The 21,343-nt window shown below is 34.7% G+C and overlaps 1 protein-coding gene across 1 annotated transcript; it reads right to left on the bottom strand.

Moving 5' to 3' along the window:
- Nucleotides 1–13,815: 13,815 nt before the first annotated feature.
- On the bottom strand, nucleotides 13,816–19,239 carry LOC120124803 (histidine kinase 4-like). The gene is made up of 11 exons (XM_039143377.1): nucleotides 18,358–19,239; nucleotides 18,019–18,252; nucleotides 17,751–17,920; nucleotides 17,189–17,407; nucleotides 16,916–17,102; nucleotides 16,783–16,834; nucleotides 16,464–16,693; nucleotides 16,162–16,260; nucleotides 15,366–16,078; nucleotides 14,643–15,149; nucleotides 13,816–14,473 (listed from the first exon to the last, which is right to left on the bottom strand). The coding sequence occupies exons 1-11, from the start codon at nucleotides 18,703–18,705 to the stop codon at nucleotides 14,215–14,217; spliced, it is 3,018 nt and encodes a 1,005-aa protein (XP_038999308.1). The 5' UTR covers nucleotides 18,706–19,239; the 3' UTR covers nucleotides 13,816–14,214.
- Between the last annotated feature and the right edge of the window lie 2,104 nt (nucleotides 19,240–21,343).

Below are 21,343 nucleotides of genomic sequence, written 5' to 3' on the forward strand. Positions count from 1 at the left end.
ATACCCAATTTAAAACCTAGTAATTGAGAAATTTTGACCTAAAATTTCTAAATTGAAACCAATGACCAAACTGTAAATTGGTAAAGATTGAAGTCTTAGTTGCAAAACCCTAGAAAAAATTATGACTTACCTTCAAATTAACGCAATTCTATTTGATATCAAACTCTCCCCTTCCTCGTGTATAACTTTGCGCAGCCCTCCACTTTTATTTTTTAAAACACTAGCAGCATAACCTAAAAAAAACCCTAGCAGTAATCCCATCTCCTTTTAGGCCACCACCGCGCACTACTCCATTGCCCTTCATGCCATCTGACCGGTCAGGTAAGCTCGTCGACCGTCTCCTTTAACTCCGTTCCTGCTGCCCTCGACCCGAAGTCGCGTTCGCTCGAAACCAGGGAGCTTTGCTCGCGAATGTGCTGTTGTCGCGGTCTCCTTTGATCGTTCGTGACCATGACGTGGCTGGAAGTGACGTGGGGAGAGTATATCTGGTCGGAAATTCACTAGGTAGACCCTCGTCAGCATTATTTTCTTTATATACTTTTGCCTTTCGGCAGTTAAATGGTCTTGGTGGCCCACCGTTTAAGGCCACGGTGAGTGTGGATGTGAGTTCGCCGTCCCTTGGGGCTGCTGTCGGTACACCTCGTCGCCGGCAGTCCCACTTTTCTGTATTGGCAGTATCCATAATCGAGCGAACCTCCAATGTCGGTTCACCGACTCGAAACAGAAAAAATATTTCGTCACCGTAAAAATTATTATTTAAGTTCTGAAATTCGTCATTGGAATATGAAATTATGCATCGTGATTTTCGCAGGAAGTTCTGATCCGGGAATCGAGTTACCGCCTTCGTCACCGTTACCTGCTAACATCGAACCGACTCGAGCTGTTTGAGTTACCTGTGAGTGTGAACTTATTATTTTAGTTTGTTAGCCTTTTTGGGAAGTTTAAAATAATTTATTAATTGTTAAATATTGTTGTAGGCACTGATTCGGATCGACCGACCGACCGTGGAAAGTAATATCACCGTCCTTAGCTATTTTTCAAGGTGTGTCTCTATCGGTGCTACATATATTTTATTTGTTTTTTTGTTTACTTGGTTGTTTGATAATAACTTGAAAATATATTTAAATATGGAATTAGTTGTGTTTATTATGATTAAGAAAGAATAAGTTATGTGATGCAAGATGTAATGTCAGATATGTGAATTATGTGATGTGCCTGCAAATATGTGTGTAGACACTCATTTTCGTCCAGATATTTTTTATTTTATTTTATTTATATATATATATATATATTATAAGTTTTCAAAATGTTTTAAAAACCATAATTATATATTTTCAAAATGTTTTTAAAAACCATAATTATATATTTTTTTCAAAATGTTTTAAAAACCATAATTATATATTTTCAAAATGTTTTTCAAATTTCCAAAACAATTTTAATGAAAATACTGAAAACATCTTTTTAATGTTTTCATATTTTCACTTATTTTTTTCATTTTTCAAAAATCATTTTCTAATTTTACAACTAAACAGTTTTTTCAATGTTTTCTATTTTTTAAGAAAATGAAAATAAAAATAGCCAATATTTTATAAAACCAAACAGACTCGTTTTCTACTTTTAATCAACATAAAATAAAATATGTTTATTAATTTCAATCAAATTAGATTTCCTACTTTCTCTAATTGTTTTAAATTTTACATCTTCATTAATATGAGTTAGATCAAATTCAGGATGAATCTAGAGCGCACATCACACACCGAAACAACCACTAATATGACACACCGAGGCACACCACTAGTTAAATTATTCTTATTAAATAAATATAAAAAAAATATAATGACCTTTATTATTATTTAACTTAAATTTTAGTAGGAATATAATTAAATTATATTGTTTATAATTATTTTAGAAAATTTTATTTAATTAGGATCGGAACACTTAACTTATTTAAGTTTGCAAAATCTTTCCAGTAGTAAACACACACAAAAATCATTGACAACTCTATTTATCGCTAAAAAATTATGTTCTTCGGCATACATTGTCGCCACCAAGAGGAAATTGGGATAAATTGGAAGGGAGAGATTGATTGTACATTCTTTACGGATGGTGTAACACACCGAAAAATACCCAATTTAAAACCTAGTAATTGAGAAATTTTGACCTAAAATTTCTAAATTGAAACCAATGACCAAACTGTAAATTGGTAAAGATTGAAGTCTTAGTTGCAAAACCCTAGAAAAAATTATGACTTACCTTCAAATTAACGCAATTCTATTTGATATCAAACTCTCCCCTTCCTCGTGTATAACTTTGCGCAGCCCTCCACTTTTATTTTTTAAAACACTAGCAGCATAACCTAAAAAAAACCCTAGCAGTAATCCCATCTCCTTTTAGGCCACCACCGCGCACTACTCCATTGCCCTTCATGCCATCTGACCGGTCAGGTAAGCTCGTCGACCGTCTCCTTTAACTCCGTTCCTGCTGCCCTCGACCCGAAGTCGCGTTCGCTCGAAACCAGTGAGCTTTGCTCGCGAATGTGCTGTTGTCGTTGTCTCCTTTGACCGTTCGTGACCTTGACGTGGCTGGAAGTGATGTGGGGAGAGTATATCTAGTCGGAAATTCACTAGGTAGACCCTCGTCAGCATTATTTTCTTTATATACTTTCGCCTTTCGGCAGTTAAATGGTCTTGGTGGCCCACCGTTTAAGGCCACGGTGAGTGTGGATGTGAGTTCGCCGTCCCTTGGGGCTGCTGTTGGTACACCTCGTCGCCGGCAGTCCCACTTTTCTGTATTGGCAGTATCCATAATCGAGCGAACCTCCAATGTCGGTTCACCGACTCGAACCAGAAAAAAATATTTCGTCACCGTAAAAATTATTATTTAAGTTCTGAAATTCGTCATTGGAATATGAAATTATGCATCGTGATTTTCGCAGGAAGTTCTGATCCGGGAATCGAGTTACCGCCTTCGTCACCGTTACCTGCTAACATCGAACCGACTCGAGCTGTTTGAGTTACCTGTGAGTGTGAATTTATTATTTTAGTTTGTTAGCCTTTTTGGGAAGTTTAAAATAATTTATTAATTGTTAAATATTGTTGTAGGCACTGATTCGGATCGACCGACCGACCGTGGAAAGTAATATCACCGTCCTTAGCTATTTTTCAAGGTGTGTCTCTATCGGTGCTACATATTTTTGATTTGTTTTTGTGTTTACTTGGTTGTTTGATAATAACTTGAAAATATATTTAAATATGGAATTAGTTGTGTTTATTATGATTAAGAAAGAATAAGTTATGTGATGCAAAATGTAATGTCAGAAATGTGGATTATGTGATGTGGTTGCAAATATGTGTGTAGACACTCATTTTCTTCCAGATATTTTTTATTGTATTATATATATATATATATATTATAAGTTTTCAAAATGTTTTAAAAACCATAATTATATATTTTTAAAATGTTTTAAAAACCATAATTATATATTTTCAAAAAGTTTTTAAAAACCATATATTATATAAGTTTTCAAATTATTTTTCAAATTTCCAAAACAATTTTAATGAAAATACTGAAAACATCTTTTTAATGTTTTCATATTTTCACTTATTTTTTTCATTTTTCAAAAATCATTTTCTAATTTTACAACTAAACAGTTTTTCAATGTTTTCTATATTTTAAGAAAATGAAAATAAAAATAGCCAATATTTTATAAAACCAAACAGACTCGTTTTCTACTTTTAATCAACATAAAATAAAATATGTTTATTAATTTCAATCAAATTAGATTTCCTACTTTCTCTAATTTTTTTAAATTTTACATCTTCATTAATATGAGTTAGATCAAATTCAGTATGAATCTAGAGCACACATCACACATCGAAACAACCACTAATATAACACACCGATGCACACCACTAATTAAATTATTCTTATTAAATAAATATAAAAAATATAATGACCTTTATTATTATTTAATTTAAATTTTAGTAGGAATATAATTAAATTATATTGTTTATAATTATTTTAGAAAATTTTATTTAATTAGGATCGGAACACTTAACTTATTTAAGTTTGCAAAATCTTTCCAGTAGTAAACACACACAAAAATCATTGACAACTCTATTTATCGCTAAAAAATTATGTTCTTCGGCATACATTGTCGCCACCAAGAGGAAATTGGGATAAATTGGAAGGGAGAGATTGATTGTACATTCTTTACGGATGGTGTAACACACCGAAAAATACCCAATTTAAAACCTAGTAATTGAGAAATTTTGACCTAAAATTTCTAAATTGAAACCAATGACCAAACTGTAAATTGGTAAAGATTGAAGTCTTAGTTGCAAAACCCTAGAAAAAATTATGACTTACCTTCAAATTAACGCAATTCTATTTGATATCAAACTCTCCCCTTCCTCGTGTATAACTTTGCGCAGCCCTCCACTTTTATTTTTTAAAACACTAGCAGCATAACCTAAAAAAAACCCTAGCAGTAATCCCATCTCCTTTTAGGCCACCACCGCACTACTCCATTGCCCTTCATGCCATCTGACCGGTCAGGTAAGCTCGTCGACCGTCTCCTTTAACTCCGTTCCTGCTGCCCTCGACCCGAAGTCGCGTTCGCTCGAAACCAGTGAGCTTTGCTCGCGAATGTGCTGTTGTCGTTGTCTCCTTTGACCGTTCGTGACCTTGACGTGGCTGGAAGTGATGTGGGGAGAGTATATCTAGTCGGAAATTCACTAGGTAGACCCTCGTCAGCATTATTTTCTTTATATACTTTCGCCTTTCGGCAGTTAAATGGTCTTGGTGGCCCACCGTTTAAGGCCACGGTGAGTGTGGATGTGAGTTCGCCGTCCCTTGGGGCTGCTGTTGGTACACCTCGTCGCCGGCAGTCCCACTTTTCTGTATTGGCAGTATCCATAATCGAGCGAACCTCCAATGTCGGTTCACCGACTCGAACCAGAAAAAATATTTCGTCACCGTAAAAATTATTATTTAAGTTCTGAAATTCGTCATTGGAATATGAAATTATGCATCGTGATTTTCGCAGGAAGTTCTGATCCGGGAATCGAGTTACCGCCTTCGTCACCGTTACCTGCTAACATCGAACCGACTCGAGCTGTTTGAGTTACCTGTGAGTGTGAATTTATTATTTTAGTTTGTTAGCCTTTTTGGGAAGTTTAAAATAATTTATTAATTGTTAAATATTGTTGTAGGCACTGATTCGGATCGACCGACCGACCGTGGAAAGTAATATCACCGTCCTTAGCTATTTTTCAAGGTGTGTCTCTATCGGTGCTACATATTTTTGATTTGTTTTTGTGTTTACTTGGTTGTTTGATAATAACTTGAAAATATATTTAAATATGGAATTAGTTGTGTTTATTATGATTAAGAAAGAATAAGTTATGTGATGCAAAATGTAATGTCAGAAATGTGGATTATGTGATGTGGTTGCAAATATGTGTGTAGACACTCATTTTCTTCCAGATATTTTTTATTGTATTATATATATATATATATATTATAAGTTTTCAAAATGTTTTAAAAACCATAATTATATATTTTTAAAATGTTTTAAAAACCATAATTATATATTTTCAAAAAGTTTTTAAAAACCATATATTATATAAGTTTTCAAATTATTTTTCAAATTTCCAAAACAATTTTAATGAAAATACTGAAAACATCTTTTTAATGTTTTCATATTTTCACTTATTTTTTTCATTTTTCAAAAATCATTTTCTAATTTTACAACTAAACAGTTTTTCAATGTTTTCTATATTTTAAGAAAATGAAAATAAAAATAGCCAATATTTTATAAAACCAAACAGACTCGTTTTCTACTTTTAATCAACATAAAATAAAATATGTTTATTAATTTCAATCAAATTAGATTTCCTACTTTCTCTAATTTTTTTAAATTTTACATCTTCATTAATATGAGTTAGATCAAATTCAGTATGAATCTAGAGCACACATCACACATCGAAACAACCACTAATATAACACACCGATGCACACCACTAATTAAATTATTCTTATTAAATAAATATAAAAAATATAATGACCTTTATTATTATTTAATTTAAATTTTAGTAGGAATATAATTAAATTATATTGTTTATAATTATTTTAGAAAATTTTATTTATTTAGGATCGGAACACTTAATTTATTTAAGTTTGCAAAATATTTCCACTAGTAACCACACACAAAAATCATTGACAACTCTATTTATCGCTAAAAAATTATTTTCTTCGGCATACATTGTCGCCACCCAGAGGAAATTGGGATAAATAGGAAGGGAGATATTGATTGTGCATGCTTTACGGATGTTGTAACACACCGAAAAATCCCCAATTTAAAACCTAGTAATTGAGAAATTTTGACCTAAAATTTCTAAATTGAAACCAGTGACCAAACTGTAAATTGGTAAAGATTGAAGTCGTAGTTGCAAAACCCTAGAAAAAATTATGACTTACCTTCAAATTAGCGCAATTCTATTTGATAGCAAACTCTCCCATTCCTCGTTTATAACTCTGCGCAGCCCTCCCCTTTTATTTTTAAAACACTAGCAGCAGAACCTAAAAAAAAACCCTAGCAGTGATCCCATCTCCCTTTAAGCCACCGCCGCTCATTCCACCATTGCCCTTCACGCCATCTGACCGGTCAGGTAAGCTCGTCGACTGTCTCCTTTAACTCCGTTCCTGCTGCCGTCGACCTGAAGTCGCATTCGCTCAAAACCAATGAGCTTTGCTCGCGGATATGCCGTTGTCGCGGTTTACTTTGACCGTCCGTGGCCATGACGTGGCTGGAAGTGACGTGGGGAAAGTCTATCTTGTCGGAAATTCACTAGGTAGACCCTCGTCAGCATTATTTTCTTTATATACTTTCGCCTTTCGGCAGCTAAATGGCCTTGGTGGCCCACCGTTTAAGGCCACGGTGAGTGTGGCTGTGAGTTCGCCGTCCCTATGGGCTGCTGTCGGTACACCCTCGTCGCCGGCAGTCCCAGTTTTCTGTATTGGCAGTATCCATAATCGAGCGAACCTCCAATGTCGGTTCACCGACTCGAACCAGAAAAAAATATTTCTGTCACCGTAAAAATTATTATTTAAGTTCTGAAATTCGTCATTGGAATATGAAATTATGCATCGTGATTTTTGCAGGAGGTTCTGATCCGGGAATCGAGTTACCGCCTTCGTCACCGTTAACTTCTAACATCGAACCGACTCGAGCTGTTTGAGTTACCTGTCAGTGTGAATTTATTATTTTAGTTTGTTAGCCTTATTGGGAAGTTTAAAATAATTTATTAATTGTTAAATATTGTTGTAGGCACTGATTCGGATCGACTGGCCGACCGTGGAAAGTAATATCACCGTCCTTAGCTATTTTTCAAGGTGTGTCTCTATCGGTGCTACATATTTTTGATTTGTTTGTCTGTTTACTTGGTTGTTTGATAATAACTTGAAAATATGTTTAAATATGGAATTAGTTGTGTTTATTATGATTAAGAAAGAATAAGTTATGTGATGCAAGATGTAATGTCAGAAATGTGGATTATGTGATGTGCATGCAAATATGTGTGTAGACACTCATTTTCTTCCAGATATTTTTTATTTTATTTTATTTATTTATATATATATATTATAAGTTTTCAAAATGTTTTAAAAACCATAATTATATATTTTCAAAATGTTTTAAAAACCATAATTATATATTTTCGAAATGTTTTTAAAAACCATATATTATATAAGTTTTCAAATTATTTTTCAAATTTCCAAAACAATTTTAATGAAAATACTGAAAACATCTTTTTAATGTTTTCATATTTTCACTTATTTTTTTCATTTTTCAAAAATCATTTTCTAATTTTACAACTAAACAGTTTTTTTAATGTTTTCTATTTTTTAAGAAAATGAAAATAAAAATAGCCAATATTTTATAAAACCAAACAGACTCGTTTTCTACTTTTAATCAACAAAAAATAAAATATGTTTATTAATTTCAATCAAATTAGATTTCCTACTTTCTCTAATTTTTTTAAATTTTACATCTTCATTAATATGAGCTAGATCAGATTCAGGATGAATCTAGAGCGCACATCACACACCGAAACAACCACTAATATAACACACCGATGCACACCACTATTTAAATTATTCTTATTAAATAAATATAAAAAATATAATGACCTTTATTATTATTTAATTTAAATTTTAGTAGGAATATAATTAAATTATATTGGTTATAATTATTTTAGAAAATTTTATTTATTTAGGATCAGAACACTTAACTTATTTAAGTTTGCAAAATCTTTCCAGTAGTAACCACACACAAAAATCATTGACAACTCTATTTATCGCTAAAAAATTATGTTCTTCGACATACATTGTCACCACCAAGAGGAAATTGAGATAAATAGGAAGGGAGAGATTGATTGTGCATGCTTTACGGATGGTGTAACACACCGAAAAATCCCCAATTTAAAACCCTAGTAATTAAGAAATTTTGACCTAAAATTTCTAAATTGAAACCAATGACCAACATGTAAATTGGTAAAGATTGAAGTCGTAGTTGCAAAACCCTAGAAAAAATTATGACTTACCTTCAAATTAATGCAATTCTATTTGATATCAAACTCTCCCCTTCCTCGTGTATAACTCTGCGCAGCCCTCCCCTTTTATTTTTAAAACACTTGCAGCAGAACCTAAAAAAACCCTAGCAGTAATCCCATCTCCCTTGAAGCCACCGCCGCTCACAACTCCATTTCCCTTCACGCCATCTGACCGGTCAGGTAAGCTCGTCGACCGTCTCCTTTAACTTCGTTCCTGCTGCCCTCGACCCGAAGTCGCGTTCGCTCGAAACCAGTGAGCTTTGCTCGCGAATGTGCTGTTGTCGCGGTCTACTTTGACCGTCCGTGGCCATGACGTGGCTGGAAGTGATGTGGGGAGAGTCTATCTGGTCGAAAATTCACTAGGTAGACCCTCGTCAGCATCATTTTCTTTATATACTTTCACCTTTCGGCAGTTAAACGGTCTTGGTGGCCCACTGTTTAAGGCCACGGTGAGTGTGGATGTGAGTTCACCGTCCCTTGGGGCTGCTGTCGGTACACCCTCGTCGCCGGCAGTCCCACTTTTCTGTATTGGCAGTATCCATAATCGAGCGAACCTCCAATGTCGGTTCACCGACTCGAACCAGAAAAAAATATTTTCGTCACCGTAAAAATTATTATTTAAGTTCTGAAATTCATCATTGGAATATGAAATTATGCATCGTGATTTTCACAGGAAGTTCTGATCCGGGAATCGAGTTACCGCCTTCACCACCGTTACCTGCTAACATCGAACTGACTCGAGCTGTTTGAGTTACCTGTGAGTGTGAATTGATTATTTTAGTTTGTTAGCCTTATTGGGAAGTTTAAAATAATTTATTAATTGTTAAATATTGTTGTAGGCACTGATTCGGATCGACCGGCCGACCGTGGAAAGTAATATCACCGTCCTTAGCTATTTTTCAAGGTGTCTCTATCGGTGCTACATATTTTTGATTTGTTTGTGTGTTTACTTGGTTGTTTGATAATAACTTGAAAATATGTTTAAATATGGAATTCGTTGTGTTTATTATGATTAAGAAAGAATAAGTTATGTGATGCAAGATGTAATGTCAGAAATGTGGATTGTGTGATGTGCGTGCAAATATGTGTGTAGACACTCACTTTCGTCCAAATATTTTTTATTTTATTTTATTTATATATATATATATTATAAGTTTTCAAAATGTTTTAAAAACCATAATTATATATTTTCAAAATGTTTTAAAAACCATAATTATATATTTTCAAAATGTTTTTCAAATTTCCAAAACAATTTTAATGAAAATACTGAAAACATCTTTTTAATGTTTTCATATTTTCACTTATTTTTTTCATTTTTCAAAAATCATTTTCTAATTTTACAACGAAATTGTTTTTTCAATGTTTTCTATTTTTTAAGAAAATGAAAATAAAAATAGCCAATATTTTATAAAACCAAACAGGCTCGTTTTCTACTTTTAATCAACATAAAATAAAATATGTTTATTAATTTCAATCAAATTATATTTCCTACTTTCTCTAATTTTTTTTAAATTTTACATCTTCATTAATATTAGTTAGATCAAATTCAGGATGAATCTAGAGCGCACATCACACACCGAAACAACCACGAATATGACACACCGATGCACACCACTAGTTAAATTATTCTTATTAAATAAATATAAAAAATATAATGACCTTTATTATTATTTAATTTAAATTTTAGTAGGAATATAATTAAATTATATTGTTTATAATTATTTTAGAAAATTTTATTTAATTAGGATTGAAACACTTAACTTATTTAAGTTTGCAAAATATTTCCAGTAGTAACCACACACAAAAATCATTGACAACTCTATTTATCGCTAAAAAATTATTTTCTTCGGCATACATTGTCGCCACCAAGAGGAAATTGGGATAAATAGGAAGGGAGATATTGATTGTGCATGCTTTACGGATGTTGTAACACACCGAAAAATCCTCAATTTAAAACCTAGTAATTGAGACATTTTGACCTAAAATTTCTAAATTGAAACAGTGACCAAACTGTAAATTGGTAAAGATTGAAGTCGTAGTTGCAAAACCCTAGAAAAAATTATGACTTACCTTCAAATTAGCATAATTCTATTTGATATCAAACTCTCCCCTTCCTCGTTTATAACTCTGCGCATCCCTCCCCTTTTATTTTTAAAACACTAGCAGCAGAACCTAAAAAAAAACCCTAGCAGTGATCCTATCTCCCTTTAAGCCACCGCCGCTCACTCCTCCATTGCCCTTCACGCCATCTGACCGGTCAGGTAAGCTCGTCGACCGTCTCCTTTAACTCCGTTCCTGCTGTCGTCGACCCGAAGTCGCATTCGCTCGAAACCAATGAGCTTTGCTCACGAATATGCCGTTGTCGCGGTTTACTTTGACCGTCTGTGGCCATGACATGGCTGGAAGTGACGTGGGGAAAGTCTATCTGGTCGGAAATTCACTAGGTAGACCCTCGTCAGTATTATTTTCTTTATATACTTTCGCCTTTCGGCAGCTAAATGGCCTTGGTGGCCCACCGTTTAAGGCCACGGTGAGTGTGGCTGTGAGTTCGCCGTCCCTTGGGGCTGCTATCGGTACACCCTCATCGCTGGCAGTCCCAGTTTTCTGTATTGGCAGTATCCATAATCGAGCGAACCTCCAATTTCGGTTCACCGACTCGAACCAGAAAAAAATATTTCTGTCACCGTAAAAATTATTATTTAAGTTCTGAAATTCGTCATTGGAATATGAAATTATGCATCGTGATTTTCGCAGGAAGTTCTGATCCGAGAATCGAGTTACCGCCTTCGTCACCGTTACCTCCTAACATCGAACCGACTCGAGCTGTTTGAGTTACCTGTGAGTGTGAATTTATTATTTTAGTTTGTTAGCCTTATTGGGAAGTTTAAAATAATTTATTAATTGTTAAATATTGTTGTAGGCACTGATTCGGATCGACTGGCCGACCGTGGAAAGTAATATCACCGTCCTTAGCTATTTTTCAAGGTGTGTCTCTATCGGTGCTACATATTTTTGATTTGTTTGTCTGTTTACTTGGTTGTTTGATAATAACTTGAAAATATGTTTAAATATGGAATTAGTTGTGTTTATTGTGATTAAGAAAGAATAAGTTATGTGATGCAAGATGTAATGTCAGAAATGTGGATTATGTGATATGCGTGCAAATATGTGTGTAGACACTCATTTTCTTCCAGATATTTTTTATTTTATTTTATTTATATATATATTATAAGTTTTCAAAATGTTTTAAAAAACCATAATTATATATTTTCAAAATGTTTTAAAAACCATAATTATATATTTTCGAAATGTTTTTAAAAACCATATATTATATAAGTTTTCAAATTATTTTTCAAATTTCCAAAACAATTTTAATGAAAATACTGAAAACATCTTTTTAATGTTTTCATATTTTCACTTATTTTTTTCATTTTTCAAAAATCATTTTCTTATTTTACAACTAAACAGTTTTTTTAATGTTTTCTATTTTTTAAGAAAATGAAAATAAAAATAGCCAATATTTTATAAAACCAAACAGACTCGTTTTCTACTTTTAATCAACATAAAATAAAATATGTTTATTAATTTCAATCAAATTAGATTTCCTACTTTCTCTAATTTTTTTAAATTTTACATCTTCATTAATATGAGTTAGATCAAATTCAGTATGAATCTAGAGCACACATCACACACCGAAACAACCACTAATATAACACACCGATGCACACCACTAATTAAATTATTCTTATTAAATAAATATAAAAAAAATATAATGACCTTTATTATTATTTAATTTAAATTTTAGTAGGAATATAATTAAATTATATTGTTTATAATTATTTTAGAAAATTTTATTTATTTAGGATCGGAACACTTAATTTATTTAAGTTTGCAAAATATTTCCAGTAGTAACCACACACAAAAATCATTGACAACTCTATTTATCGCTAAAAAATTATTTTCTTCGGCATACATTGTCGCCACCCAGAGGAAATTGGGATAAATAGGAAGGGAGATATTGATTGTGCATGCTTTACGAATGTTGTAACACACCGAAAAATCCCCAATTTAAAACCTAGTAATTGAGAAATTTTGACCTAAAATTTCTAAATGGAAACCAGTGACCAAACTGTAAATTGGTAAAGATTGCAGTCGTAGTTGCAAAACCCTAGAAAAAATTATGACTTACGCGTTAGTTTTTAAATGGTTTAGCCGATTGTTAGCCCTCTTATGCCTAGTCCGGGTCAGTGAGAGAGTTCGATTCTGGTTGTAGTATTTGTGTCATAGTCTGTATGTCATTGGACAAGAGTTAATGTACTTGTTCATTCGTTTGTAATAGTTTCATTTCGACTTGATCTGGGATACTCTTTTTTCTCCATTTAAAATTAAGGAAGTTTTTTAACGAGGTCTTGATCATTGTATGTCTTCGTAATAACACACGAGATGTCCCTTTAAATTAAAATCAATTAATTAATTTACTTTTAAATTATTAATTAAATCAAATAAAATTTGGTTGATTCGGTCAATTTCTGAATTGACCGAAAGTTGATTTTAATAGAGCTATTTTCTTTTTAATTTGGTTTAAAATTTGATTGAATCTTAAAATTTTAATGGGACTAGTGTAATTAAAAAATAGTTGAATTTCGATTTTTAACTGATTTGAGCTTAAAGTATATATTTAATATATGTTAAATATTTAATATTTTTAATTAATTCTATTAATTAACTGATTGCTAACCAATCTTCAAAAAATTTCTTAATCGTTAACCCAGGCAACATCTAATTACTCGATCAATTAACTAAATTAAATTTTATCTGGATGAATTAATTCAATTAAAACCAAACAATAACCATCTGTAATCTTGTTTAGTCATCATTTATTGTCAATTACAACTCTGTTTATGGAGTGTGGGCCGGGGATAAAGATTAATAAACTACAACCTTTTTAGGTGTAAATGTTGGATTCTATAGTGGACCATATAAATGGCTTTAGGTATATGAGCGACATGTTTCCGCGGAAAACATGCATCTGGTCTGTCTCCATGTCTTGTTTTCTGCTTTATCAAGGCTGTTTCTCTTCCCCTTTATTTAATGGAGTTTTACAAAAGCAATCAATGCCTTATTTTTTTATGGTCAAATTCTTTCTATGTATTAAACTATAACTATTCACGCAGAGCAGCCACTTCTTAATTTCTCATATTCGAAAACTAAACATCAAAGTCTTTACAAAAAAATAAGACACATATATATATATAGGCATAAAAACCACTTTGCAGATGAAAGCTTGTTAAGTCTTTCGAGGAAATCAGATTTACACCTTTGAATCCATCCCCTTGTAATGATCTATATAAACAGATGGGCATGGAGTCCCTGTGGTAGTATACAAGTACTCAAATTCCAATCAAGTTAAACTCGATTTGGTTAGAATCGGTAGTCGGGACATGCTTTCGATGCAGTCAACAACCATAACCATGGACTGTTTCTCGTTTGCAGAAACCAAAATGCAGCCATAGGATAGGGGAAAATTGCTGGAAAAAGTCCAACCTGCATATCTTTCGCCACTTTTGTTTTCTCTGTGTTTCCGAATAGGGCTAAGTTGTAGCTACGAGACTGAAATGGGGTTGGATTTGAAGAACTTTGCAACAGCCTGGTAGAGATTTTCTTCCTCGAAGGGCTTGGAGACGTATCCGTCCATCCCGCATTTCAGGCACTCATCGGAGGTGGCATGAATAACATCAGCTGTCATGGCTAATATCGGGACATGCCACTCTCCCCTGCTGGCAGAATCTTCTTTGATGCATCCGTGCATCCGTTCGTTCGCCTGACTCTCCATCATTCGAATTCGACGAGTTGCCTCAAACCTGAAAATAACAATTCATGATTGATATTCAGATTTATAATACTAGGATGTTAATCAGGTTTATTGGACAGAAACGAATTATAAGAAACGAACCATATGGTACTAATATCGGTCTTGATAGCCATAATACGTGCACATACATGCATGGAAAAGCAGTATACATAACATACCCATCCATTTCTGGCATCTGAATGTCCATGAAGCATGCATCGAAACAGTGTGGAAGCTGAAGCAATTTCAGTGCAGCTTTTCCACTTTCAGCACATTCTACAGCAGCTCCAAACTTCTTCAATGCACCAGCAGCAACTCGACGATTAACCATATTGTCATCCACGACTAATATTTTTTTGCCGCAGAGTAGACCCTGAATGACCGGAGATCCATTCAACATGAGTTTTCCAGGCTGCCTCTTCTTCCCTATCCCCAACGCTTGTTGAAGACAAGCAGCCACCATACTTGCCCTCATCGGTTTCATAATCACGGTATCTGCAAAACCGGCCGCCTTTGCTTTCTCGAGTTCTGCGCTTGTAATATTTGTTGCAAGTAGAATCACCTTAGGCAACTTAAATACATGCCCATTTTGTTTCCCATCGAACATTTGTAAGCTCGATCCACCATCCTCTCCGGAAAGCCATAAATCCTTCTCAACAAGAATTATATCCGGCCGGATTTTACTTCTGCAATATTCAATGAAGCAACCATACAGAGTTAAACATTTATAAGATGAATAGAAGGTAGCGATGTGTTTTTCCACGCAATAATTTGATCTTAGTTGGCATTCTGTCATCGTTTCAATGTTGTTAAAAGCATAAAAATTGCCGAATTCCGTTCACTCGAAGACACTGCTAGAAGTATCCGAAAAGAGTAAAGAGTAACCATTGACAAGAACATACCCGCAAGAAGAACCATTTTGTCTGGATGCAGAAGCAGCAATCTTGACACTATTTGCAAATTCAACCAGAATACCAAGTCTCTTCAAGTGATATCTGGTTACAGCAGCTCTTACCGGTTTTCCGTCGACTACTATTGCTTTCAATCCCGTAAAACCGGAAGGAAGATCTTCGGAAACAGGTTTTTTCGTATCATTATATGAAGCTTTTTTACAACTCTCAAAATGGGTGGTGAATGAGAATGTGCTTCCAACTTGTGGCCGACTAATGAAGCCTATGTGACCGCCCATTAGCTCGACCAAACACTTGGTAATGCTCAAGCCTATACCAGTTCCACCGTAATTTCTCGAAGTTGAACTATCTGCCTGCATGAATGGCATGAAAACTCGGTCCTGTGCGATTAAAGGGATTCCAATGCCAGTATCCTCCACAGATACCATCAAAGTGACACCCCGAGAAGCTTTGTCGGCAACTTCCATGTTTATCGAGGCATCATATCGCGACTCTTCTTCCATGACTAAATGATTGAAGTGATCCCAACTGTTCTGCTCATCAGCTGCTTCGTAGCCACTCAAGGTTTTGAAATGGCGTGCACCTGATATCAGTACACCTTCATCTGGCCCTCCGTTCAAATAATTTTCGGATTTCACCTCTGTCACGGGCTTCTCATTTTCAGCTAGGAGAACTTTAACAAATATGTGTCCCCGCTCTGTGAACTGTCAAACACACAGTTACCAACTAAATGAATGTACCCCCTAAATGAATGTCGAAAAGATTGAATGTTGAGCAGTCTACTTACTTTAACAGAGTTCCCGACTAGATTTGTTATTATCTGTCTGAACCTCCCTGGGTCCCCGATAATCAGTTCTGGTACTTTATCAGAAATGAAGACTGCCAGCTTCAGTTCCCAATAATTCACCATATTTGAGTCATTGCACGCATGAGGAACATCACCGTTCGAATGGAAAACGGAAAAAAGGAGGCAATGAGTTAGTGCAAGCATTATAAACCGAAGTGAGTTTTTTCGTTTCGTAGGCATCCACCGACCTAGGAAATATCTAACATAGAGAAACATACTGAAAAATGAAGCACTAGTTTTACCTCGACACCTTTGTTTCTAGACTTCTCGGAAAACAAAGAAAGAACATCATCGAAGATAGAACGAAGATTGAAAGGGACAGTTTCTAGCTCCAACTTCCCGGCCTCAATTTTTGCCCGGTCAAGCACCTCATTTATCAATGTTATAAGTGCCTTGCCACAAACTTGAGCAGTCTGAGCATAATCTCTTTGTGTTGAACTTAAATCCGTATCTAAAAGCAACGCAAGCATCCCTGCAACCATTAAAAGATTAGTTGGAAAATATTAGGACAAAGTTGGTAAATGTTAGTCCACACATATGTCTCGCAGATTTGCAACATACCAAGAATACCATTCATGGGAGTCCGAATTTCATGAGAAACTGTTGCCAGAAACTGTATCCAGAAAACGTTAAGTTTTAGCTTGGAAATGGGTGGGCCAACAAGGTGTTGATAGATAAATCTTGACAAACATACCTGTGATTTGGCAACATCAGCAGCTTCTGCTCGAACTTTTAGTTCTTGCATTTCGTGGAAATCATCCTCAACTTCAACAATGTGAATTGCCGCACCGTATAAAATGTAGCCAACTAATAAGCAGATTACAAAGAATAAGAATGCCGTGGTCAGGGCGGTCCAAGATGTGGGTGCCTTCTGATGATATCTGCTCAGAATGCCAAATGGTAAGTACATTGAAAAACAACCCGTCATTACATCAACCTTGAGAAGAAGCATCAGTAATACACATACCTGCATATCATTTGATGCTTCCGAAACGGATCACCAAAATCAAGCTTGCTTTGATGGACCAAAGCCAAGTCACCATCTTGATTTTGGTGACCATACATGATCAAGGGATCCGAAGAGTTGGTAATATCGTACACATTGACTAGAATTGCCTGATTTCCAGCAAGTTGTCCAAGTAGATTCTCCACAAGAGATTCCACATCAAAGGCTCCACCAAGGTATCTGTGTTCATTTCGAAGTTTGTTCATACATAAGAACACACCATGTTTGCTAATTGGAAGTCTAGTAACTTTATCAGCATTAACTACATGAACAAGGATTGAAACGTTTCCTTCTGAAATTTGCATTCTAATACAACTGCAGTTGAAAAAAAATGTAACTTCCTAATTATTATCAACACTCTCGACCTATCTTACGTAACTTTTTCATTCGACCCATAAATTTCAAAACTATGTCAACTATATTCACTAACTCTATAGGCAAAAGCTTACAAACAAGAACAAACACAAAAGCATTTCAAACAAAGAATGTATCATTCCAATAGAACGATAATGTTAGGACATACCCTGCAGTGGCTTCAATGCGCTCTTCCGCAGTTGGTCTCGTTGGGAGCATGAATTTATACACAGGGAATGTCAACACAACACCAAGATGATGAGAACCAAGTAGCCTAAAAGGGCTAGTTAGGACAGCTTTCCCAGTAGCCCTTGACCTCAAGATGTTTTCTTGATCCTCCTGCATATCGAAACTTGGATATTGCCAGTCCATTCTAACAATGAAACTAATTCTAAATATCAGAGAAACGTTAGGCTTATAAACAGAAAATGTTATACCTCCCCTGACATCATGTCAAGTGATTCGATGTACGAAACAGTTTCTTGAGAGAATATCACCGGAGCGTATTCCTCTCGGATAGGAGAAGGTTCCCTCTCCATTGTCTTAATTGTCCAGCCATGCTGCCTCTCAAATTCCTCCCTCTCTGAATGTACCACCCTTTCTGCATAGGCCACCCCACTAAGCAATGGCCTCTCGAAAGCAGTTCTTGCAGTGTACTCTGCAAAGGTCTCCTGCATTTCTTGCAAAAAGAACACAATCAAAGACAGAAACAATCTAATATCTCATCTTTTATTTTTCAAGAAACTACAAGTTAAACCGAATTGAATTTTACGGACCCGGTCAATAGCAGATGGATTCTTGAAGTAAAGAAAAGTGGATACAAGAATGGCCAAGGCATGAACAGTGTTAACACTAACACAGAATTGATCCTGCAACATCCTTGCCCTTTGATCACACATGCTGCTCAGTACTTCTTTCCTCCTCACTTTGTTGTCGGCATCCATCTTTTTGTAGATCCAAGTGCTGATAAAAGCCATCACCATGACCCAAAGCAATAGAAATTTTGGTAACCAAGCCCTGTTAGACTGAATAAATGTGTACCCTCTTTTGGTCCCCATTTGTTCATTCACTTTCACAGCCACCGAGTGGTGCTGGTGCTGGCTCTGTTGCAACTTTCGACCCATCAACAAATTCACAATACTATCCCAGCTTCATATCTAAGCCCCAATAAATCCTAAGCACACATGCATATACCACATAAGGCAACTTTCTTTGAAGCAATGGTGATTTCAACAAATACCCTCTCTTTTCTCTTCTGAAACAGAAACAAAAATGGTACTTGCTAAGCTAAAACTCCAAAGAAAATAGAGAAAACTTTTCAATTCTCAGAGACAAACATGGCTCAAACTCCAAAGATATCTCATTATCTCCCTCTAAAATGGTTGGTTTTTCCCCGTTTGCTATATAAAATAATGGAACTTCACAGAGAAACAACAACGCTAATCATGTTAACTTCCAAGCGTGGAGGTGGTGTTGTAGTTTAAGACAACAAAGACAAATTAAGAAGAGCACGTTCACTGTTTTTCTTGTATATTAAAATCAAGCTCTGCAGATTGACCAGCTACAAACCTCCCAGCAAATCACAACAAAGCAAAGGCCACAAATAAAGGAAAAAGGAAAAAAAGAGAGAAGGAAAGTGAGATCTTTGGAGAAAGAAATTGTTGCCGGGGGGGGGGGGGGGGGGGGGAGGGTCATTTTGAAAGGGAACAATGTCTTGCCTACATTGAACGAATAGTGTTTTAGGTTTATTATATCATTTAGTACCTAAGTTTGTCATTTTTATAAATGTAGTATCTATATATTCATGAGTAATCTACTTCAATAGTCATTTGGAAAAAGTTTTAATTTGACCAGATGTATTAATTTTATTTTTCATATTATTTAATTATTTAAATAATATCAATATAATCATATGTAGTCAACAATAAATATATATTAATGTGGTAGTTAAACAAATTTGTACAGTTACACATGTAACCTTTATTATTTATATATTCTATTAGTTTCATCTCAATTTTAGTTTAATAAATTTAATATCTAATCAGATAGTGTCATATGTCATCATATAATAAGGATGTTCACTGTTCAATTTTAACCGAATTACCAATTGAACCGAATTAGTTCAATTAAAACGACCACCCAATGAGTTAGTTCGATCAATTAATGATTTTTTTCAATATTCGGTTTACGGTTAATCTAGTTTCAAAATCAATTAATTAACCGAATTAACCAAAATTATTATATATTAAATATATTATATATGCTAAGTATATATTTTAAGCTCAAATCCATTAAAAATTAAGGCTTAATTATTTTTTAAGCACACTAGACCCATTAAATTATTAAGATATAATTAAATTTTAACCCAAATAAAAAGGCGTTTTTCCCGATATATCACCTATATATTATATATTTCTCTGTCAGACACCCTTCAGACTATTTTTCCTGATCTAACACCCTTTACTGTAAGGCGCGCCCCCTGCAGCGCGCTTTATGCTGAGTTGGATACACGTGGCTATAGCGTGACCCCTGAGGTGCGCCTTACTCCACGTAAGGCTATAGCGCGGTGCAGGGGCCGCGTTTTTCAATTATCACATGCTCAATTATCAGACATGCATAATGCAAGGCGCGATCCCTGCATAATTTACCCGAACTTCTAGGCTTTAAAGCATCTTCTCTCGGCTATAAACAGCCTTCTCCCCGTAAACTCTCTCACCAACAATCCTTTCAACCAGTAAATAACACCCGACAATCCTCTTATATTTGATTCAGAAGTTCGTTCGATCTTTCGTTATAAGGTCATTTTGTTATATTATTTTTTTTATAATTATATATGATTATTTGAAAAAAAAAAATATTATACTAATTATTTTCAATTAATTTCTGTGTTTGTAAAATTGGAAAACGGGAGCATACGTCGAAATATTTTTACGGTGCAGGTAATAATATAAAATTATATTATTTAAATTATTTACGTTCATGTGTAAAAATTTTATTGTGTTATATTTTCGTTTATATATTATTTATTTAATCAGGTTTGTTTAAGTTGTTTTTTTTACAGATATAATATTGTCGCACTTTTAAACTCTAAGAATGGCGCGACTTTCAACTATTGCTTATTATGATGGAGAAATTTGAAAAGATGAAACTGACATTGTTTTTGTATCAAATGAGCGTGTTAAAATATCATTTAAGGAAGGTTCATGTTGGAAGTAATAGAAGAATATCGTCGTTGCAGTACAGATTTCCAACATCATTGTTGTCATTAACTTATACAGCGTTCGAACTATCGAACAATGATGATGTTGAAATGATGGTTGATTCTCAAAGTAATTATTCATACGCCGATATTGAGATGTATGCAAAGTTTGTTCAAGTGCGTGCTGTTCGGGGTCAGTCATTAAGCTCCCACTATGGGCTGGCTGAACAAGTTGATCAAGTTGATAGCCCGACTACAGTAGTGTGTAATGATTTTAACGCCATCATGGGAAATCCGCATCATGGTGCCGTCACATCAACTTCAATGGGGAGACATTCATTCGCAACTCCTTACGATATGTACCGAGGTGGATCCACGAACAATCCGTATGGCAACATCGCGTACAGTTCAAGGGGAAGGCATTCATCTGCAAATTTCTTTGACCTTAATATGGAGATGCCATCGACGCAACAATCTGTGCAGTTTCCATATAACACATTTACTTCAAGTCCCAAGGGGAGGAATTCCACTGCGAGTTTTTTCGATCTCAATGTCGATATGCC

Source organism: Hibiscus syriacus, unplaced genomic scaffold (genome assembly GCF_006381635.1).
Source record: "Hibiscus syriacus cultivar Baekdansim isolate YM2019G1 unplaced genomic scaffold, ASM638163v2 tig00110429_pilon, whole genome shotgun sequence".
Lineage (NCBI taxonomy): Eukaryota > Viridiplantae > Streptophyta > Magnoliopsida > Malvales > Malvaceae > Hibiscus > Hibiscus syriacus.